Source organism: Neofelis nebulosa, chromosome 13, assembly GCF_028018385.1.
Source record: "Neofelis nebulosa isolate mNeoNeb1 chromosome 13, mNeoNeb1.pri, whole genome shotgun sequence".
Taxonomy (NCBI): Eukaryota; Metazoa; Chordata; class Mammalia; order Carnivora; family Felidae; genus Neofelis; species Neofelis nebulosa.
In genome coordinates this window covers 87,911,173-87,935,163 of record NC_080794.1, presented here as the reverse complement: position 1 = coordinate 87,935,163, position 23,991 = coordinate 87,911,173, and the positions used below count along the sequence as shown (strand labels likewise).

The following is a 23,991-nucleotide window of genomic DNA, read 5'->3' as shown; positions in this document are numbered from 1 at the left end:
GCTGTACCCCCAGTCGGGCAAAGTCAGGCCGTCAGAAGAAAAGTCAGCTGCCTTGCCACTCCACGCAGGGAGCCTTTCCACAGGGACGCTTCCCAGGATCAACACGGCCTAAAGACTACTCTGTCTCTAGTTTGTTTCTAGAAACTACGTAAACACAATTTAACCAACTTGAGACACTGTAAGCCTCCCAGTAATTTCTATTTGGCTCAGACAGGAGGAAAGAGACTTAAGCAGTCATTTGCATGTCAAAATCATCGAAGTGTGTAAGGGGCGCCTCCACGTTGATTCTGGTGCTCTGATTTAACCTGGCCCGTGAAAAATCCATTTTCTCCTTGGTCTGGGAAATTGCACCCGGGGACCCTGGTGGCGCAGACCCCCACTGAGGCCAGAACTCCAGAGAGGAGGTGGAGGCACTGGGTTTGGTCTTAGGAAACCCAACGGTATCATTACTACCCCCCAAGACCTCCAGCAGAAGGGGAGAAACCGCCAACTTCCATGGGTTGAATTGTGTTCCCTGCAAGATTCGGGTGCACTGGGAACGTGACCTGTCTGGAAATAGAGTCTCTGAAGATGTAATGAGTTAAGTGGAAACGAGGTCATGAGCGATTAGGATGGGCCCTGAATCCACTGACTGGTGGCTTGTAAGAAGAGAGGATACGGACGCACACGCACAGAAGGCCACGTGAGGACGAGGTGGAAAAGGGCCAATCGCGGCCATAGGCCAAGGAAGCCAAGGGTTGCTAGCAGCCATCCAAGCTGGAAGAGGCGGGAAGGACTCCCTCCCAGAGCCATCAAAAGCGGTGTGGCCCTGCTGACACCTTGGTGTCACGCTTCCGGCTCCCAGAACTATGACAGAACACGCTTCTCTTGGTTTAAGCCACCGAGTTTGTATTAATGTCTTGCAACAGCCCCACCAGACTCATACAGGTGCTGAGCTAAGAAAGGTTTCTAAAAATGCATCTAGTGATCTAGTGTCCTGTCTGCCCATGTCTCCCTTTGTTGGCGGCTGGATCCTTCCAGATCCTTCCAGGCCCGCCTCCCTCCTCATGGGCCACATTCACTAGGTCCCACCACATCCTTCTCTCAGGCAAATTTCTTTTTTTTTTTTCCAACTTTTTTTTTTTATTTATTTTTGGGACAGAGAGAGACAGAGCATGAACAGGGGAGGGGCAGAGAGAGAGAGGGAGACACAGAATCGGAAACAGGCTCCAGGCTCCGAGCCGTCAGCCCAGAGCCCGACGCGGGGCTCGAACTCACGGACCGCGAGATCGTGACCTGGCTGAAGTCGGACGCTTAACCGACTGCGCCACCCAGGCGCCCCACTCTCAGGCAAATTTCACAGCCTTCCTGTGCTCTGTCTCTTTTCCCGGAAGGTCAAGACCTTCTTCACCTCACCCGACGGCAGTGAGAGCTCAGGGAGGAACAGGGCCTAGTATAACCCCGGAACGCGGCGTGCAGGAGCCCGCGGGGGCAGGCCTGCCCGGCGCTGTCCACCCCCTCTGCACCCCATCACCAGGCTGGCGGTCCTCATGCACCCCTCACCTGCCGCCTGCTCAGGGACACCCAGGGGCTCTCTCACCGCTTTCACAAGCTTCCTCACATCATCCACTCATTTTTCTGAGAAAATCAAATATGCAATTTTTAAAAAAAATTTTTTTGAATATTTATTTTTGAGAGAGAGAGAGAGAGAGAGAGAGACAGAGCATGAGCAGGGGAGGGGCAGAGAGAGGGGGAGACGCAGAATCCGAAGCAGGCTCCAGGCTCGGAGCCGTCAGCACAGAGCCCGATGCCAGGCTCAAACTCATGGACTGCGAGATCATGACCTGAGCCGAAGTCGGACGCTCAACCGACTGAGCCACCCAGGCGCCCCCAAATACACAATTTTAAAAAGAAACTTTTTTTTTAAGGTTATTTATTTGGAAAGATGGAGACTAGGGGGAGGGCAGAGAGGGAGAGAGAGAATCCCAAGCAGGTTCTGAGCTGACAGCCCAGAGCCTGACTCGGCTTGAAGTCACCAACGGTGAGATGGTGACCTGAGCCGAAATCAAGATTTGGATGCTCAACCGACCGAGCCACCCAGCCGCCCCCAAAAAGAAACTCTTTGTCATTAGTGTAAATGGAAAAAGCAGCGTTGCTCGCCGGATCCAGAGCTGACCTTCACAATGAACTCAAGGACTGTGGGGAAGGGGAACTGTGAAATGAAGGCTCTTGGGTCAAAGCCTGCCGTCTTCTTGTTAACAAGGTAGATGAGCAAGTTGCAGAGATGTTGAAGACACACTGGATCCAAGGTGAGCCTCTCTTTGAGTCTGAGGAAGACAGCAGGAGAATAAAGAAGGGAAGGACTTTGTCTCTTTGTGATTCAAAGTGTTTCACTGCGGAGCTCAGTTTCCACCGAAAACCCTCAAGGACTTCTGTGCATCAAAGGATACTATCAAGAAAGGGAAAAGACAACCTATGGAATGGGAAAAATACTTGCAAACGACGTAGTGGGTAAGGATCTTGCGTCCAGAATGCACAAAAACACTGTTGTTAGCTCAGCAAGAGAAAGACAAGTAACTCAGGCAAAACCAAAATGGACAAGGAACTTGAGTGGACATTTCTCCAAAGAAAACCTCTGACTGGCCAGCAAGCACACGAAAGGATGCTCAATACCACTGATCGTTGGGGCAACGCACGTCAAGCCCACAATCACATAACTGCTTCACGCCCACTAGGGTGGCTGTAATTTTTTAAAAACAGAAACTAAAAAGGGTCGGTGAGGGAGTGAAAGGGCTGGAACCCTCATACGTGGCTGGTGGGAACATAAAACAGTGTGGCCACTGCAGGGGACTCTGGCAACTCCTCAGAAAGGTAAACAGAGTTACAATGGCCCCGGTAATCCCAGCCCTGGGTATACACTGGAGAGAACTGAGAACGGCACGCCCGAACACAACGTGGACCCGAATGGTCACAGCAGCACCGTCCACAATGGGCAGAAGGCAGAAAACTTCGAGATCCACTGGTGGATGAATGGATAAACCGGATGTGGCCCATCACCCAATGGGCTGCTATCCAGCCATGAAAAGGAAGGATGTATGGACACACGCTGGGCTGTGGATGATCCTCAAAAGATACTGCTAAGGGAGAGAAGCCAGACAGAAAGGTCACAGACTGTATGATTTCGTTTATGTGAAACAGCCATAATACCAAATCAGGAGAGACAGAATGCGGATTACTGGTTGCCTGGGGTTGGGGGGGAGGGGGAAATGCGGAGTGACGGCTACCGGTTGCCAGGAGTTCCTTTTGGGCTGAGGAAAATGTGTTGGAACTAGGAAGAGATAGAAGCTGCAAAACCTGACGGGTGCACTAAGCGCTCCTTAACTGTTCTCTTTAAGAGAGCTAACATTACGGTACACAAATGATATCGCCGTAAGGACAGATCGTCCGAGGACCACCGCACGCTGTACTTTGGGATAAAAGGCACCCTCCCCCCTTTGGCTTCCAAGATCTTCCTTCATAGCCAAGGACATCTGCAGAAACGAGAGTAAGCAGCATCCACTGAGTACTGTGCACTCAGAGCTAAGTACTAAGTGCTTTCCATCTTTAACCCATTCAACCCCTGCCACAACAGTAAGAGAGTGGGGCCATTCGGATCCTCACTTTCCAGGAAAGGAAACGGCACAGAAACACGGAGTGACGTGTGGCAGTCGTGACACAGCTTCCCGAGGCCGAAGGGGCGCACACCCCGGGGTGGGGGCGCCCGGAGCCCCGGAGCCACCGCTGCAGATGGGATGTGCCAGCAGGCACAGGGGGGCCCCATGTGGGCTTCCAAGCTCTAAACCTTCCCCCTTCTGCATTTGTCATGTCTCCTGATGAAATTCTAGTCTGATATTCTGCTGGTCCCTTTGTGCTGAATTACATGGTGACCAGGTACTGAAAATGACACTCATGATTAGAAGTTACGCGGCGACATTCACACTAATTAAGTTAGGTCTTTTTTTTTTTTTTTTTTTTTGGACTATAATCAGGATGAATGTAACAAGGTATAGTTTTTTTTTTTTTTAATTTTTAAATATTTATTTTTGAGAGAGAGGAGAGAGCGAGTGCATGCGAGCAGGGGGAGGGATGGGGGTGGGGGGGACAGAGGATGACAGCAATGAGCCTGATGTGGGGCTCGAACTTACCATCTGTGACACCGTGACCTGAGCTGAAGTCAGATGTGCTCAACTGACTGAGCCCCCCAGGCGCCCCCAAGGTATAGTTTTAAAATCCAAATCTTATAGTCTGCTTCAGAACTGACAGGGCTCATATTCTTTAATGCATTAGAAAATATTTTGCAAGTTGTTTTTTTTCATTTTGTTTTGTTTTGTTTTGTTTCGTTTTGTTTTTGCCCTAGAGCCTGGCTGGTTTTTAAAATTTATTTCCCAAGGAAATAGAAATCACTGCTATCCGGGGGCATCAGGAGAACAGGAAGGCAGAAATAACAAGAAGGGTAGTAACAGCGATGTTGCCTGGGCCCTGCTCCCAGGCAGGTGGCATGGCCGTGCATCACAAGAGCGGTCTCATCTGGGCCCCCTGGGCCCTGGCTCAAATGAGGTCTCATAGTGACATAGTGACAAGCCAGGATTCGAACCCAGTGTCTAATTCCAAGGCCCATGCTGCTTTTCAATACTCTACGTTATGTAAGTATATATGCACGGTGGGTGGAGAGGGACAGAACATATCATATATGACAAACCTTGCAAAAACGAGTTGACGTTGCCTGTCATTTCGTTCACTTTTATTTACTCATAAAATACTTTTTTAAATGTTTATTTATTTTTGAGAGAGAGAGAGAGAGAGGGAGAGAGAGCGTGGGGGAGAGGTAGAGAGAGAGAGGGAGACAGAATCGGCAGCAGGCTCCAGGCTCCGAGTTGTCAGCACAGAGCCCGACGCGAGGCTCGAACCCACGAACTGTGAGATCATGACCTGAGCCGAAGTCGGCTGCTTAACCGACGGAGCCACCCGGGCGCCCCAGGAATGACTTTGTGAACACCTGCTCTGTGCCACGGCCCTGGGAAGACGGGACAACGGACTTCTGCATGCCTGGGACAACGGACTTCTGCTGCCAGCAGCCCCATTGGTGCCTCCTCCCTCCTCAAACCCGTTTCTGTCGCCGGGGCCCCTGGACTCAGAGAGTGAGTCCCAACTTACTCCTGAAGCGCATGCTCTTCCCTGTGCTTTTCCTTTGGAGCTGTCCTGCAGGTGGCCACCTGTGTACTAACTTCCTGACCCCGCGGTCACCACCCGGCGCACACCTGGGACCAAACACCCCGCACGGAACGCTCCGGTTTCACCTGCGATGCGCCCTTCTCCAGCGCACCAGCAGCCCGACGTGAAAGGAAGCAAATGGAAAACCAAACGCTCCTTGAGAACTTCCCACGTGCACGCGGCGCAGTACCCCTGACATTTTCCTGCATGCTGTCCCGTACACGGGCACGCGATCAGACTTCTCTTGAGCCAAGAACAGACGGGATGGTTCATAGTTGACTTCGAGGCAAGGGAAGCCCGTTCACGTCATCGACAAAGCACGAGTAAGTTTTCCCCCTCGACTTTCTAACATGAAATAGTCTAATGTTCTCTCTGATGCAAACGACATAAAGCAAACATATTTACCGTGAACTGCGGATGCACTTGCCACGCTCCGTGCGGAGGCCCAGATGCACAGGGACCCCTTCTCCCCGGGCTCTGAGGGAAGCTGGCCGGGCAGCTCAGCTTCCTGTCACCTCTTAAGGTACGATGAGGCTCTGCTCTGCTGAGCACTCAGGGGGCAGGGATTCTCAGGGTAATGGGGCGACGACCGCGTCCTTTGAGTGGAGAACAGAGCTCAGGGGGCACCAAGGAAAGACTGACGTTCTGGGATAAACTGGTTGAAATAAAACACCGCATAGGGGCGCCCGGGTGGCTCGGTCGGTTAAGCTCAGGTCATGATTTCGCGGTCCGTGAGTTCGAGCCCCGCGTTGGGCTCTATGCTGACAGCTCAGAGCCTGGACCCTGTTTCAGATTCTGTGTCTCCCTCTCTCTGACCCTCCCCTGTTCATGCTCTGTCTCTCTCTGTCTCAAAAATAAATAAACGTTAAAAAAAAAAATTTAAAAAAAAACCCACCGCACAGAAGGCAACCTATTCTTTTCTTCCCAGCAGGAAAGGTGTTCTCACCATACGTATCAAAAATAATTCACAGGTGAGTTGTGTCTGGGTTTACCCAGGTAGTAGCGTTAGTAATTGAAAAGTCATTCGTGCATTTATCAAATACAGTCTCTATGAGAACATGTGCTGCTCACTATTATGATACAGCCTTCAGGGCGCCTGGGGGGCTCCGTCAGTTAAGCGCCGACTTCGGCTCAGGTCATGATCTCACAGTTTGTGGGTTCGAGCCCCGTGTCGGGCTCTGTGCTGACAGCTCGGAGCCTGGAGCCTGCTTCAGATTCTGTGTCTGCCTCTCTCTGCCCCTTTCCTTCTCATGCTCTGTTTCAGTCTCTCTCTCTCAAATATAAATAAACATTAAAAAAAAAAAAAAATATATATATATATATATATATGATACAGCCTTCAACCACAAGCCGTGTGGTAGAAAGAAAGAAAGAAAGAAAGAGAAAGAAAGAAAGGGAAAAATCTCTTCCTCCGGTTTTATCGTGTAATGTTTCAAGTAATTGGTTAGTCAGCTTTCAGGTCAAATTCCTCCTAAAATGCCTTTATAATTTTCACATTAGTTGAAAGACGCATGTCCAAAATTTTAAGTATGTTCTCGCTGCTTAAAGTACATTTGGTTATTGTATTTCAAGTGAAAGAGAAAGCACTTCTATATTAAATAGCAATTTATACCGAAGGAGGAAGGCATAAGACTGGCGTGAATCACGGAGGGTTGATGGGAGGGGGCGGGGGAGAGGGAGAAATGGGGGATGGGTGTTGAGGAGGCATTTGTTGGGATGAGCACTGGGTGTTGTATGTAAGTGATGAATCACGGGAATCTGCCCCAAAACCAAGAACACATGTACATAGTATTATGTTAAAAAAAAAAAAAAAGTCCAGGATCTAGTCACCATTTGTACGTTATGAAAATGCTTCTTGAATCTGTTCATATTTTCATTCTAAGCCCTATTTGGGGAAAAGAGCTCCAGTATGGAATTCTTTTTCCTTTTATGTATGCTTAGAATTCTTTTAATAAAATATAGCAAAAAGAAAACAAAAAAGCAAAACAAAACAAAGCTGCGGAACCAGCACCTACAGGGATGTTATGTCTGACCAACTGGTGGCATAAACTCACACGGGGGCTTGGCGAAGAACAGAACGGCCATGACATCCCTAACTTATCAGGGAGAAGCAACATTAGATATTAAACTCTAAAAGCCAGTGGAGAGTGCATTTTTCCTCACAACCTCCATGAGAGACAGGAGGAACCTTCTGGAAATCCCCTTCCGTGTCTGTATTCTTTCTGCATCCATGGATACTTCACAGCATCACTTTCTAAGCAGCCCCTAGGTGATCACCTTGCTCAAACCCACGTTCACGGTGCTGGAGTCTCACCGGCTGATAACGTGAACATTTCCAAGCGGGCTACAGATGCGAGAGGTGATACATTATTTACGCGGGGTTTTCCCTTTGCAATTCTCCTCCTGAGGCTGCCGGCCGCAGGCACTCAGACGATGTCATCAGAAACCAGAGCCGAAAATCCAGCAGGGAAAAAGTGACAGGAGAGCGTGCTCATCTCTCGTTGAAATCAATACTTAAAAATAAATTTATAACCGTAGTGGTGTAGTGACATTTTTTTTTTTTAAGCTTAAAATAAATCAGTAGGACAGGCAGCATACAAGCCAGTCTGGCTGCTGGCAGCGGAGGGGGCTGGGGGTGGAGGACAGAGGAAGGGAGAGGACCCGGGGCCCGCAGGCGGAGGGGAGGAGAAGACAGGGTCAGCCCCGATCACAAACCCCCACGCTGCACATGCAGTTTTCCAGCAAAAGTCACTGCTCATGTTATACTTTCAAAAGGGTTCTTTCAAGGCAAAAGGAATTTGAAATGCAAATACAGTGGAACCGGGAAAGAGGCTCCCTGGCACATCCATTAGGAGTCCTTTTCCCCCAAATAGGGTGTAAAGGTACATTTTTTTCATTCTAGAGTTTTCCACTCGGCTTAAAGAGCAGTTCTATTTCAGGCACGGTGCTGCTCTGCAGAGTCAAGTCCTATCAAAAATATCTCTGTTTTCTTCCACAGCACTTCCTAAACTAAAAAGGGAAATGTACCCACAAGATCACTCTCTCGTCTGTTATCCGAAAAGCTGAAACTCTCTGCTGCTTGCGTGTTGCCTGTTCTTACCAAGTTCCCCTTCCCTTGCGACAAAGTGGAAGCTTCTGGGTTTCACGTTCTATGGGTTGAACATCCCCGGGGAGGTGGTGGCTTCATACAGAAAGTGCCCTTCCCCGAGGATGGGGCGGTGAGTGCTGGCGTCACAGGTGCACGGACAGACTGTTCTAACACAGGGTCTAGTCTTTCAGGGAGACACTCACATAAACGCACCAAAGTGGCCCGCGACGTTGGAGGATGGTTGACTGTACTCTCTTACTTTTTTTTTTTTTTTTAATACTTTTACAATCCCTCTGACCAGCCCCAGGCACTGACTTTCATTTGGTCCTGAGCATTTGATCCGAAGTACTGTTTACTGAGTACTTGCTATGTACCAAGGAGGTGCTAGTTATATACTCAAGTTCCTTGAATTCCCAATTATGTCTGCCTCCCATTAAAAAAAAAAAAAGCCAGCAATGATCCTGCGCGGCAGGGCCAGTGACCAGGCTTCGAGCAGGCACAGGCACGGCGGTGGGCACGGGACATACCCGTGGTATTCCCTCCCCAGCTTCTCAAATCCCTGCCCTGCTGTCCTCGGTGACTTAGATTATCACATGGGTTGTCTGCAGATGCATTTATTTTCCGAAAACGCCGCCTCTCATTCAGGGTCTGTTGATAAGGACATTTCTGAAACAATCACCGAAGACCATCTCTCCCGCAGACAGCCAGCGCGGCTCGATCGCAACAGGATTGAGATCTCTTTTATTCCCGAAGGGGACCATTATTTCCATCGGTTGCCATGGTGACGCCACCGCACGGCGGCCGTGGGTTCCGCCCCTCCCGCTGCAGCCACACCACACGCTTACCCCCAGCCATTTGTTTCACACGGCACGGGTTTTTCATACAACAAACACCTGACTAGGTAAAACTGAGTCAATAGAAGCCCCAGCTCCCCCTCACGGCGGGGATGAGCGGTGACAGCCGAAAGTGCCCTTGACCCAACGGCCGAAACACGCGCCACGAGATCGAAAACAAGGAGACGAAACACCTCCACGGTACCACCACGTATCCCCCTCTATGAACTTCAGGAAACGTTTCTCACTATTCCCAGTGACCCGAGGAGAGCTGCTCGGAAAGCAGAAGTGAGAAAACTAGAAATCGGCAAAAATACATTTTTGGGGGGGCAGGGGGAGGGGGGCTGGGAGTTCCCTTTAATTGAACCCCTGCCATGTTCGTTTTTGAAGCATCGGCTGAGCATTGTGTACGTCTCCTGTCTTGCTTGTATTTGTCACCGGTGCACACGCACATTCACACACAAACACATACACATACGCTTCTGCGGGCTCCTGGGGGCTCTCACCTGTGAAGCCTGGCTTCACACAACAACAGCAGTAACAATAAAACAAGGCAGGTACTACTATTCGAGTGCTGAACTCCACTTGAACTCGCGGAGGCTGGTTCCCTGAGGCTCCAGCCCTGGAGTCCAGGCTGGAAGAGGGTATCTACCCTGTGACAGCCCCACAGCAGAGCAGGGACGTGAGGGATGGCCTTGAAGAGGACAGGTGGAAACCTCCCTTTGGAGCACACGGGCTTCACGGCTTTACCTTCTGCAGACCCCGAGTTTATCTGGACACTTGGCTGCCCTTAGCTCTTTTTTTCTTTTCTTTTTATTTTTTTAAAATTTAATATTATTTATTTTTGAGAGAGAGAGAGAGAGCGAGCACGAGCAGGGGAGGGGCAGAGAGAGAGAGGGAGGCGCAGGATCGGAAGCAGGCTCCAGGCTCCGAGCCGTCAGCACAGAGCCTGATAAGGGGCTCAAACTCACGAAACGTGAGATGGTGACCTGAGCCGAAGTCGGACCCCAACCGACCGAGCCACCCAGGCGCCCCTGCCCTTGGCTCTTATAGCAAAATGGTCTTAAGGGCTGGCTTGGCCTCCCAACAAGATGGTATCAATCAAACGGGGAGAAATAAACCTGGAGTGGACCTAAAGGTGGTAATTAACTAAAGCCAAGCTTCCAGGAAAATGTCAAATCTAAATTTGGCCCCAAGTGGCGCCTGAGTGGCTCAGTCGGTTGAGTGTCCGACTTCGGCTCAGGTCATGATCTCAGAGTTGGTGGGTTCGAGCCCCGCGCCGGGCTCTGTGCTGACAGCTCGGAGCCTGGAGCCTGAGCTTCGGATCCTGCGTCTGTCTCCCTCTGCCCCTCCCCCTCTTGTGCTCTGTCTCTCTGTCTCAAAAATAAATCAACATTAAAAAATTTTTAATTTGGCCCCAAATCATGAAGTTAACCTGAGTTTGAGCCAGGTTATTTGTGCATGCAAATGAATGCAAATTCCATCACTCCCGCCTCACCCCCGCCCCCCATCCCCGCCAATGCCCTTTATTTGTTTTTTGGTTTTTGCTTTGCTTTACTTTTTTTTTTTTTTGCTACGACTCTATTAAGATTGGCCAGGCTTGAAGCTGAGAAGCTGTTGTTTTAGGAACAGAAGGAAAACTCTCCCCACACAGGAAAGAATGTCATGGGGGCCTTACACCGAGGCTACAACAATGAATAGACACACTTCTTGCAACACCCACTCCACAAAGAAATGGGGGGCGCGGCATTTACAGTAACTCCCAACAGCCAGGACTCGCCAGCCTGGTTTCTGTGACTGCAGAGCCTGAGGGCATGTGGGTTTCTTCACTGGAAGGAAGACTTTTCGTGAGCTGAGCTGCCGACATTCAAGGAAGCGGACAGTGGAAGCTGGGGCTGGGGAGGTGGGGTATCCTGGACGGATGCAGTTGCACAGACATGGGTTCCATACTGAGGGGCCGCACTTAGGAAAACAGGGGTGGCCTCAGCGGTGAACCTTCGGGAAGGGGCTTCTTAGGCCAGAGATTGTACAGTTAGAAACTTGAGCAAATCAATGTGCTTTATTGCTAAGTTAGTATGATGCAGAAGAATGGGGCATCGCTGCACTGCCCGCCCTCCTGGTGCGCCCACCGGTGTCTGACCCGCCCGGATCTGTCCTTTGCTGCTTATTTTCCACGGCGGAAGCAATGATTTGAACAGGGCAGGTGCTGCAGTCTTCCCCTTTATGTGCCACCCGTATTAAATGGGCTTTGCCCATTTACCTGCCTTTGGTGAAACACAGGTGAAATTACACGTTGCTGAGCAACGGAAGCTTCCGGCATCGCGTGTCCTCCTCCGGCTCTCTCCCCTTCCAAATCATTAGACATCGTTCATGGCTCCACATCCACACCGGGAATAACACACGAGACTTCACATCATCTTGAAACGAAAAGTGAGTGGCGCTGCTTCCTGGCAACAGGATGTCCACGATGTGAATTTTCCCAGAGACACTAGACTCTTTAAATGCCAGGGCCGTCAGCTAAGGCAGACGCAGGTGGGGTGCACGGCTCACTAAGCTCTCACAGAAAGCTCCCTACTTCCTACTAACACACATTCTAGAAAGAGAGGTCACATCCATTTGCTTCAAGGCGGTCTGGGGCTTTTTCTTCCCAGCGTGTGTGTGCACACGTGTGGAGAATGAGTGTAAACATGGGCAGAGATGCTAAATGGGGGCGGGGCGTCTGGGTCGCTCGGTCGGTTGAGCGTCTGACTCTTGATCTCAGCTCAAGTCATGGTCTTGAGGTTTGTGGGATTGAGCCCCTCTGCTGTTAGCAAGGAGCCTGCTTGGGATTCTCTCTGCCCCCACTGTCTCTGGCCCTCCCCTGCTCGTACTCTCTCTCTCTCTCAAAATAAATAAATAAACTTAAAAAAAAAAAAAAAAAAGAAATGACAAATGAGGCATGTAAGAATGATTAGGTTCCTGACCTGACAGTTTTCCCCAACGCTCAGCAAACTCTCAACCACTCCAGGCAATGTTTACTTCAGCCATTCTGCTATGCCATCCAGAAGAACTCACCAAATATTGCAGTGTCACAGGAAAACAAGGCTTTGACGTGTTTATAACAACCTATCGCATGAAGCTATTTATGAAACCCCAGAAAGCCTTGGGGGCTGTCCACTTTCAAACCCCACCGCAGGCTCTGGGCCATTAGCCGAGCTGAGTAATCCCGTGGTGCGAGCTGAGTAATCCCGTGGTGTGATTCTGGATCCGCCGACCCTGAGAATTTAGGGGCCTCGGGGACCCGTCTTAAGTCCTTCAAATGGAGGCCCCAAAAGGCACATGACTCTTTTGCTGTCGTCGGTCTCCTGGCAGGTATGCCCGAGTTCTGGCAAGCCCCCCAACTCTGCACTCTGCATTTTGGGGTGCCAGTTGACTTCATTTGTGTATTTATATCCACCTTGCTCCAAAAAGGATGTGAGGCAGCGTAAGGAATAATAAACACACACTCCCTCATTGTGCCCTCGCTGGTGTGCCTACGTTCCCGCAGGGGACAGAGTGGATAAACACCCCACCCTCGCACTAGGGCTTGAACGACAACATAAAGAAAGTGAAACAGGGCTGCAGAACGTGACATGGGCTGGGGGTTGGGTAGTGAGGGCTGTTTCAGGGAAGACCTTCCTATAAACTAACGATGCAGAGAGAAATAAAACACTCTTTGGAAATGGACCGCGTTCCTCGGGAACAGAAGTCCCTTATTACAAAATCCAGGAGTGAACATTCCAGCGCTCTGACCATCATTTCTTACCGCCGGGCTGCTGGGGGGGGGGGGTGGGGGTGGGGGTTGGTAAGAGACCAGAGCTGTCGCCCAGAGACCCACACTCAGAAGGGCCCGGTGCATGGGGTTTCTCGCCCAGTAGCCGCTGTCTTGAAGTCTGTAATAACTTTACCTCTGAATTTCTGTGTTTTGAAGGCGCAGGCTGATGGGACAATGGCGCAGGGCTCCGGGACCCTGCAGCCTTACACCTGGCCCACCTGCTGCCACCTCCCCCAGGGCTGGTTCTTGACTCCCTGCTTCCTGCCCCCTGATGTGTGCACTTCCTTACCAAGTCGCGGGGCACGGTCTGGGGCATCTGTGACAGTCTGTGCTGCCTAGAGTACCCCCGTACCCCAGGGACCATGACACCGAATAGAAGGTAAAAAAAAACCAAAAACCAAAAAACCCAGCATGACAGGTCCAGAGAGAGACCACAGAAGGAAGAAAAAGGCTTTTTGTCCTACACTTTGAACAAGCAATCCAACAGCTTCTGTAGCTGGCTCCGTTCACACTAAGTGCCGCCCAGGCACCGTGGAGAAGGCACAGGTGTTTTCTTTCTGCCCACTGCCTGCTCTCCCCCGCTCCCTGTGCCCGACCACTCTTGCACTCCCCCTCCTTCCGCAATCGGTTCGTGGACCTGGGGAGCTGCTGGGTCCCAGCGAGGACACTGGCCGCCCCTCGAGCTGGCGTGTGCCGCAGGTCACAGTCAGGTGCGGAGCCAACTCGCTTGGTCTCCGTCCCCTTGTCTCCTAGCCAACCAGGCGACAGTTCCAGCGATGTTTTCCATATTCTACAAATCATGGAGAACAGAAAACAGGAGTTCTAGAAAAGACGCGTTTCTACAGCCGAACCGGGAGCTCTCTTTCATCAGGCCATTCGCTTAATTTGACTTTTCATTTCCCAAGACGAGGATGTAATTAATTCTCTTTTAACCATATCCTCAAAGAAAACCCTTTCCTGTGGATTTAAGAAACTTCCCACCAGGATTGCCGAGACCCCGCCGACACTGGTTCTTGGTCTTTCGCGGAATCTGGATTAGAGACGTCACGAAAAAGCTTCCTCAGCCATCCACTGAGCCTCACTGCGCTGTGTGACTAGGGGTGACTGCCAACTGTTTCGTATCTCCCAGGGTCACCCCGACTCAGACAACAGACAAGTTTCTACAAACTGCATAGGAGCCCAGCTGAAATAAAAGTTACCTTTTTTTAACTTTTAAAATGAATTTCAGAAAAGGGGCAACACATTCTAGGGAAAAATGAGGACCCGATACGCACTACAGTGACAAATGCTCAGACGTGGTACTTGGGTTCCTAAAGAACCCTAAAGAAGCATTTGGATTTATTTTATTTTTTTTAAATTTAAACTCAAGTCAGTTAACATCTAGTGTCGTATTGGTTTCAGGAGTAGAATTTAGTGATTCACCTCTTACATACGACAGCCAGTGTTCATCCCAACAAGTGCCCTCCTCAATGCCCACCCCTCACCCACCCACCTCCCTCCATCAACCCTCGGTTTGTTCTCTGTACTTAGGAGTCTCTTGCAGTTTGCCTCCCTCTCTGTTTTTATCTTATTTTTCCCTCCCTTCCCCTATGTTCATCTGCCGTGTTTCTTAAATTCCACATAGGAGTGAAATCATCAAATACTTTTGGACTGTTGACGAGAAGTATTTGGATTTCTTACATGCTACTTGAATTTCTAACCAGGCACTTGGATTTCTGACCAGGTATTTGGACTTGGAGTACAACACCTGCATTTCTGCCATGGTATCTGAATTTCTAGAAAAGGTACTTGGAGAGCCGTCTTGGGAACTTAGATTCTTGATGTAATATTTGTATTTCTGATGCAGTAGTTAAATTTTTTTAATGTTTATTTTATTTTGAGAGAGAGAGAGAGAGAGAGAGACAGAACACAAGCGGGGGATGAGGAGGGGCAGAGAGAGAGGGAGACACAGAATCTGAAGCAGGCCCCAAGCTCCCCATTATCAGCACAGAGCCCGACATGGGGCTCGAACCCATGAACCGTGAGATCGTGACCTGAACTGAAGGCGGACGCTCCACCGACTGAGCCACCCAGGTGGACCTGATGCACTATTTAGATTTCTGGGGGCGCCTGGGTGGCTCAGTCGGTTTTGCACCCAACTCTTGATCTCCGCTCAGGTCTTGATCTCAGGGTTGTGACTTTAAGCCCCACGTTGGGCTCTATGACGGGCATGAAGCCTACTTAAAAAAAGCAAAAAAAAAAAAAAGATTTCTGATGCGGTCCGACTCAGTACACAAGCCCCACGCTGGGGTCCTTGGTGCCAGGCGTGGGGCACGAGCTTGGCCGGCTACGCCCAGGCCAGGCAGGAGTGCCTCACTGTACAGATGGAGGCACCCCCCACCCATCTGAAGGAGCGATGCTGATCTGCCAAGGAGTGGAAGCAGGCTGGCAGGGAGTGACCGTGAGACAGGAGCTCAACAGCTCTGGTCCCCAAGATGCGCCCCCCCCCCCACCGCCTCCCGGTGCTATTTTCCATTAAGGTTATGGACCAGAGGTGGCACATGAGCCCAGCTGGGTGGACAGAGGCCGCTTGGAGTAAACAGGCAGACGAGGAGGAAGCTTGAGTGAGTGGCAACTGATTAGATTACTGGGCTCTCCGGGAGGGAGACTGACCGCGTGGCTTTCCAAGCAGAATGGATTTGTAGCAACGTGAAAAAAAGTTTGTTTTTTTTTTTTTAAACAGCTACACGGCATTCAACAACATTTGTAGAGAAAGGAGGGTCTGGGGATGTATAATGAGGTCTGACCGCCTCTACCCTGGAGCAGCATAGTCACAGGATGATTTCATCACTGCTGTTTCATAAGAGTCCCGGGGAGGCTAAATGCCTCCCCTTTGTGGTATCACCATGTCCCCCTGTCCCAAACACGCCGAGCACCACGGTACCCAGATGATAGCACAATTTTTTTTTTTAAAGGAAACATGTCTTAATTCTCAGCAGGAGGAAAAACAGACAGCCATGGGTTGTGAATCACTCATTAAAAATTAAATAAATCCACCCACAACAGGAAACAGCACAACAGAATGTCGGCGGTGACTTCACGTTGGAAGGAAGCCAGACACAGGACTTGGAAACAGTGATGGCTCTGAGGGTGATCTTGCCCACACCGCGTGCATTCAGGACGCTAACTTCTTCCCGCGACAGGCACTTTCCAGCCTGTTCTTCTGCTGAGAACTCGCACCAGAGGGAAGCAGGGCGGCCCCAGGGGGTTTCCATGGTTTCTGAAAAGACTAAGCAATCTGCCTTCCCAGGGAATCACTTCTTCGGGTACCACAAACCATCATGCAACCCCCAGAACCATTTGCCAGAACGGGTCTCAGAACGGTGGGGAAAGGGCCTTTGTTTTACTAACTCGTGTTTCTGCTCAAGTTTTGAAATCAGAGCCGAAGGATTCGCAGTCTTGAATTTGTGCACGCGCACAACATCATGGGAAGAAGACTGCCCTTCAGAAATGTTTTCCCACTGGGGCACCTGGGTGGCTCAGTCAGTTAAGCATCCAACTTCAGCTCAGGTCGTGGTCTCTCGGTTTGTGGGTTCGAGCCTCGCTTCGGGCTCTGGGCCAACAGCTCGGAGCCTGGAGCCTGCTTCGGATCCTGTGTCTCCCCCTCTCTCTCTGCCCCTTCCCTGCTCGTGCTCTGTTTTTCCACCTCTCTCAAAAATGAATAAACATTAAAAAAAAAAATGTTCTCCCACTAACAAGGCCCTGCTTTCTATGCTTCCTGGTTCTTTTGGAGGCAGTGGGAGCTAACATAAACAAGAGCAGAGGCAGAGAGTGCGGCAAAGGACGGCTGCTTTCCTTCCCGAGCGAAGGTTGTAAAACATTTACATCAGGAGGTATAGACAGACTTCCCCCCGGGAGGGAAGGAGATGGACGTAACTGGTGGATTCACAGCAGTGGCTCCTTTAGGGAGATTCCTGTGTTAATGCCACATCCAGACAGGCATCGCCCTAGATCATCAACTTCACGTCTAGAAGAGACCTTAAAGAAATTGTCACCCAGCCCTTTACTTGTTTAGACCAAGAAGGTACGGCTCAGGGCATGAAGGGGCGTGTCTGAGTCACTCACACTCTAGGTCTGTCCAAATTCCTCTCCTAGGGTTCTGTGCAAAACGCACAACCCCACCTGCCAAAAGAAAGGATTCTGACATAGGCCCTATCGGCAATATTTCCTCAAGCCGGAAACTCGGACCTACCACTTGGGTTTTGAACACCCGGCACGATTATGGGCCCACAGGGGCCGCCTGAGGCACACCGGCGGAGGGAACAGACAAAACCTGGGAGGAAGCCGGGCAAGTGTGTGCAAAGAGATTAGAAAACTGAATTTGGTCAGCACATAGCATGTGGAAACACTCGGAACGCTGGCCAAGATCAACTCAACTGAGCATAAAGTCGTTCCAAAATATAATTATCTACCAGCACGCCGTTTGCCGGACCCGTGGGACATGTCCTCATTTATTGCTGTCCTCTATGCCTCGCATAACTGCAAAAGGATAGTTTTTCATGATGGAAAATGTTGCTTTCTTTTCGGCAGGTCTGCGTCCTCACTGCGGGGGGCGGGAACGAGTGCGGCCCGGCTTTTCGGTTTCAGAGGGAACCTGTGCCCCAGGGCGGGGGCCGCTGCACACGGGTGGGTCCCTTCCCACTGTCCTACCCGCTCGCTTCTCCCAGGCGGCCTGGGTCTCTGTCTTCACTTCTTCAAGGCGGAGGTGAGAACGCACGCCCGTGCTGCCTCCAAGGAATCTCGGAGGCCCGAGTGAGGTCGTGAGCCAGAGCTCTGCAAACTGTAAAGTGCTCTACGTGTGTGTGCGTGATTATAAACGGCACAAGGCATTTAACTTATGTGGCAAAACAGGAAATAGATCAAGTCCTGTTTGGGTGAATAATAATTTCCACCAACATGACGATTTTAAAAAATTCATTTCTCAGCAGCAGCAGCAACAGTGTGGTAACGTGGTGGCTTTCAACATATTTTTACGTACAGTATTTGAACACAAAACCTCTATCATTGCTGACAGCAGACCAGTCTTGGTGGGGTTGTTTGAGATCAGTTAAACGCCACCAACGTATTTTTAAAAAGTTGTTAGAATCCAATCAGTCCCCATCATAAAAATCACACAAGTCCATTTTTTTTTTTTTCTGGCTTGTTGCTTATTGCTTGTTTCCACTCAAAACAAGAAGGAAAACTACTCAGAGAATCCGTTACAGGACGGATTTTCGTTCAGCAATTCCACAGAGAGTTTTCCAACATCTTAAATATTTTATAGCAAACTCTGTACCATAATAAGCTGTTTAAAAAAGTCACCTCAGAGGGTCAGTCTTCGAACAGAATGGATTTATACTCCTGTTGCCCAGTGTCCCAGTTCACGTGGGGACATCCCCCAGGCCGTGGGACTAAAGTTGGGGGCCAGCGAGTTCCCGCATCGAATGGGGGTCCGTCCCCGCTCCTAACATTGTGCAGACCTCATTCCCGATTCTGTGGCCCCGGGGGTCTCAGAAATCCCTCTGTAAGTCACACACCCGGGGGGCACCTGGGAGACTCAGTCTGTGAAGCGTCGGACTTCGGCTCGGGTCATGATCTCGCGGTTCGTGGGTTCGAGCCCCGCGTCGGGCCCTGTGCTGACAGCTTGGAGCCTGGAGCCTGCTTTGGATTCTGTGTCTCCCTCTCTCTCTGTCCCCTCCCCTGCTCATGCTCTCTCTCTCTCTCTGTCTCTCAAAAACAAATAAACATTAAAAAAATTTATTTAAAAAAAAGTCATACATCCCAAAAGTTTGATACACCTCCTGTCCTCTTCCCCGCAGTGTGACCAATGCCACCGTCAGGCAGAGGACGCCGTCTGTTTCCACACCGAAGTGCACAGGCTGGCAAGCCCGGCACACAGAACACCAGCCCTGCCTCGTGCACCTGATCACAAGCTCCTTGAAGGACCAACTCACTGTCCTGCAGACCAGGTCCTTCCCACGTTCTCACTGTGTCATTTTGAACTAAAATGCCACTGCACAAATCTAGCTGATAAGGCAAGTTAGGAGGGTGGGTCTGATTATAAAAAAAAAATAATAATAAAAAAAGGAAATGTCCCATTTAGAATGAGTGGGATTCTGACGTGTCACCCAGTCAGCCTGGGGCCCCAACAAGTGGAGATTGTTTTCCTAAAAGGTGGACCTCACCGTGGATTCCTGGCAGTCGGAAAACCCGCCGGCCCTGAGGCAGCCGGCTCTCCACGGCACCGTCCCTGGGCACCACTTGGCCCGGCTGCGGTGGATTAAAACAGTTTCCTGAAGCATAAATCCCAGATTTCCTGCACGGGGCTGGACAAAGCGAATGGAGGCGCTTGCCAAATTTTCCCTTAACGACCGCTTCCTGCTAATACTCTTGCACTGGATTTTTAAACGCCTTAGGAATTATATCACAAACAACCGCGGCCTAAATCCCAAGCGACGAGGAAAGTTCCCCTTTCCGGCGCCCCTTTACCTCTGGTCCTACGGGGATGATGCTGGGGAGCCATCCCGGCCCGCGAGAATCCATGGTTTCCTGTCAGCTGGAAAAAGATTTGTGGAAGAATTCCAGCTCTGAACTGGGTCCCTAGGAGCTCAGGGACAAGACACGAGTTTATATAGAAGAGCTGTGTTCCTATTTCCTCTAAGTGGAAACCATGACCGCTTAATATCCATGGCGTTGGCATATGACAAACAATTACCCAGCGGACCCTTTTAGGTGGTACTTCTTGGAAGAATGTTGAAACTTTCCTGGGGGGAGGGGGGTGGAAATGGAAACAAATGAGGGATGAATCCGTTTGTCACCAGCCGGCCCGCAGGCATTCTTCCAACGTACCGTCACCTTCCAATCTCAGTTACGGGAGAATAACTTCTTCGCGGTTGGGAGAAACACATTTTGCTCGGATAGGAAACCCAGAGGATCCGCTGATGCCAATAAAAACCCAAGAACAGGGCAAAGGCAGGAAATCGAAGTCAAATATCTGAGAAAGTGTTCAAGTCTTGTGAGCTCTGCACATCATACATCACGCTTGTCATTTCTGAAGACGCAGAGCCCAGCAGAGAAACCACCTGCAGAAACGTAGGCCCAGCTGAGGTGGTCAGAAGGCATGTTCCGAGGGGTCCGCCCTGCCTTGCCAAACACAGGCCAGGCCCCCGCACCTCATTTAAAAACCTTCAGATTCTTCTTTTCTTTTCCTGCCTTGGTGGCCATTCCCGCCAACACCGGAGAAGAAAAGGGACTTCGAAGAGAAAAACCACACATACGGAAACTGATAGAGGAGGAAAGATCCATCATTAAAGAGGAGACAGCTAGCGAATGAATACCGCAAGTTAATTTTAAAATAAAATTCACTGTTAATATCAGCACTTTAATTTCATTGCCTTTTATCCCTTTGGTATTTCCAAGAACCAAAGTGAAACAGCCAAGTTACAGTATCATTTAATTTTCCTCACTGGTGGATACCCTTTGGTATAACAAAACAAGACCTCCCAGAGCCTGGAGAAGATATTTAAACCTTAATTACGTGTCTTGCATAAATTCTTAATTCTGACATTCCACTGCATTATTTAAAGACAAGGCAACGGAGACCCACAGAGTCGTAAGCGTTGTCGGGTTGAGGGACTTTGGTCATGTTCAATGGTGGATATGAATTATAGTATTACTTCCCCAGTCTGTATTTACATAGTACAAAAAGGAGAAACAAAAGAAAACCAGGGGGATGGTGGTCATGCTAAAAAGGCCCCTCTTAATCCAGTTTAACAGGGGAAAGTGGACTCTTTTTTTTAAGGCCAGATATTAATATAGAGCGTCTTTTTTTTTTTTAATGAAAAATCAGGGTGTGTGGCTAGAAAAAAGAACTCCTTTGCTCTCTGTTACAGTCCTGGGACATACATCACTACCCACTTAAATGCCCGCTTGGTATTTTTACTTTTTAATTTTAATTGCAATTTTTTAAAAAGTTTATTCATTTACTTTGAGAGACAGTGTGAGCAGGCGAGGGGCAGAGGGAGAGGGAGAGAGAGAATCCCAAGCAGGTTCCACGATCAGTGCACAGCCCGCTCGAAACCACGACTGTGAAATCATGTTAGTCGGATGCCTAACAGACTGAAGCAGTCAGGTGCCCCTTATTTTTATGTTTTTATCTGAAGAGAGAGAGAGAGAGAGAGAGAGAGCACATGCATGTGTGCAGGGGGAGGGGCGGAGGGAGAGAAAGAGAGAGAGAGAAGGAGGGAGGGAGAGAGAACCTTAAGCAGGGTCCATGCCCAGGGTGGAACCCACGGCGGGGCTCCCTCCCACAATCCTAGGATCACAACCCGAGCCAAAATCAAGAGTCGGATGCTCAACCTACTGAGCCACCCAGGCGCCCCTAAATGACATCTTTAAACGTTGGAAACAACTGCCATAATTTTGCGATGATGTTAATTACATCAATTTTATTACCTGCTAACTCAGGGTGAGCTCATTTATACATTACAATGACCCCAGGAAGGGACTGACAGCTGAGAGCAGAGGGGGCGCCCAGGGCTCCTGGGTTCACCCAGCAGGTGTCTACTGGGCTCCTGCAGCCATCCCACCACCTGAGCACCATGGCTTGGGACAGTCACCGACCTCAGGGGGCTTGTTCTCTCCTGCCCTGCCCAAAGTGAGCTGTTTATTTAGTTCTAGCTGACTCCAAACCAAATTTCTAAGCCCACAAATTAGAAATAAATTCCTTTCTGTTAGTGGAAATCCTGAAACTCTGGGACAAGACTCAAATGTTTAGCAGTGAATGTTTAGGCTAAGAGAGCCATCCGATGTTCTAACCCTGATGCCCCCAGCAGCAGATTCCAACAAAGGCTTTAAATGAGGTAGCCACCAAAGCAGGGGCTTATGCTTGGAACAGACTTTCCTCACATCGAAGAGAAAATTCCTAAAATAAGCAGCCCTTGTTACCTAACAACACATAGCTTCCGAGAGCAACCTTTACTTTCCTCCTGGAAGGGAGGTGAAGTGGGGGCTGGGTGGCTCCATGAGTGAAGCATCTGGCTCTTGACTTCGGCCCAAGTCATCTCACAGTTCTTGGGTTTGAGCCCCATGTCGGGCTCTGTGCTGACAGGGGGGAGCCTGCTTAGGAGTCTCTCTTCCTCTCCCTCTCTCTCTGGGCCTCCCCTGCTCACATGTGCTCTGTCTCTCTCTCTCTCTCTTTCTCTCACAGAATAAATAAATAAACCTTAAAAAAAAAAAAAAGAAAGAAAGAAAGAAAGGGAGGTGAACGATGGGACCAGGTTGAGTGACATGGCCAGGGAGTAGGTGGAGTTGCCAAGAGGGCAGGAAACTCTGGAATGGGCAAATGGCAAGACTGGGTTTGGAGGAACCGGTGTGGAGTGAAGAGCCAAGGAGGGTAAAGGTCAGATGTCATAACAAATCATAACCCCAATCTTGTATTTGGGGAGGGGATGAGTCTGTGGGATGAGACCCTCAAATGTTTCATTCCAGCAAGATAGGGAGCCCGTGCTCCTGACGAACAGCATGTTTAATATCCATTGAAACCAATATGGATGAGCCAATGCCTCTCGCTTAGGATTCTGAGGCACTAAGGGACTGAAGACTTCTTGTACGTAAGTCTCTACCCCTGGATATGATTCCAGTAATATTCCTGCTCTTGGAGCCCACTGTTGACTTTTGCTGAAGTAGATCATGCCATTGAAAACTGATTCACATCCGATAATGATGGCATAGAGAAGAGGGTCAACGCAATTAGCTTAGCAGGTGACAAACGGAGCCTTCCCCATTCTCTATCTCGATAAACCGCTGGCTGTATCTGCATTCCTCTGAGACAGGGAGCAAGAGTGCATACAACCCACACGCATTCGATCGCACCGGGACTACCGTAAGCATTTACACCCAGACGGAACACTGCCACGAGACCAAAAGGGGGGGAAGCCAAAGCCAAACAATCGACCCACCGACCTTAGAATAATTCAGGAGGGAGTCAGAGTATTTCATACAAGGTGACGCATGTGAGGAATACAACGTCCTGGCCGCCTACATCCGGTGCACTCACCGAACGTGAGCACACGCACCACCGTGCCCCAGAGCCACCTGCCCACATACTGCGGCCACTTCAAGAGCTCTTAGATTTTCTTCCCTTGATTTCTTTGGGGGATCTTAACACCAGTAAGTCGACTGAGTAGAACACTAAAAGGCGGTGGTGTTTCCTTCTCTAAGTACTAGGACATCAGGGCCGTGGAACATTGCCTCGATCTCAAAAGGCATAAAACGATGTGACAATGACACTGTTTCTTTCTTTTTTTTTTTTTTTTAAACCCAAAGTGCATTCCAGAAAAGCTCCTTTTCAGCAGTTTCCCCCAAAGCAGATCAATTTAAGAGGCAATTACCATCAATGCAATTACGTGCCTCTGTGTTCCCTAATAGTCATCCAATGTGTTCAGCGAGATAAGGAGAGGCCCTTTGAAAAGTACAGACAAATCAGTGAAAGGAGAGCAGGTTGAAATTGTATTCTCAACAATATAGTTCAGGAGACTGAACAGCAAAGCCAGATTTCAAACACACACACACACACACACACACACACACACACACACACTGATGTAACCAAAAGTATGATATGAGCCTCTTCAAGTAGGTTAAGGCGTAACATTCAAATACACCAGCTGATCATACTGGCCCTCTTTCTCTAGAAATAATGCTTCGCTAACAACGAAATCCCATGAAATTCCACACCCCCTTTTTTTTTGTTAACTACACATCAGAAAAAAAATGTTTAAGTTTTGTACTCACCCAGGGAAAACGAAGGCTATAGTCTGAAAAAGAAAGGGGAAAAAAAAAGAGAAAGAATTAGTTTTCTGGTTACGTGTGTTAGTTAGTTGCTCATTCTAGTCGCTTCTTGGTCTACAGGTCTAGTTGGATGTGCTCGTTTTTGCTTCGTTGTTGGGGTCTTCCTGAGGCCTCTCTATCTATCTATGTGATGATGACATTTTTTGCTACAGTCATCAGCTTTCAGAAAGTGCCCTGCC

At 49.5% G+C, this 23,991-nt stretch overlaps 1 protein-coding gene across 11 annotated transcripts in view; it reads right to left on the bottom strand.

The window, feature by feature from the left end:
- PTPRE (protein tyrosine phosphatase receptor type E) overlaps window positions 1-23,991 on the bottom strand; it is a 162,101-nt gene that overhangs the window by 73,690 nt on the left and 64,420 nt on the right. For 10 of the 11 annotated variants that reach the window (XM_058698124.1, XM_058698123.1, XM_058698121.1 and 7 more), the window contains one exon: window positions 23,756-23,778. Coding sequence is in view for 6 of the 11 variants with exons in the window: in XM_058698116.1 (XP_058554099.1) it covers window positions 23,756-23,778 (23 nt within the window). In the remaining 5 variants the exon portion in view is untranslated. Of the gene's footprint in view, window positions 1-19,450; window positions 20,181-23,755; window positions 23,779-23,991 lie in introns of those variants that run through there. The other variant, XM_058698125.1, reaches the window with a different exon arrangement.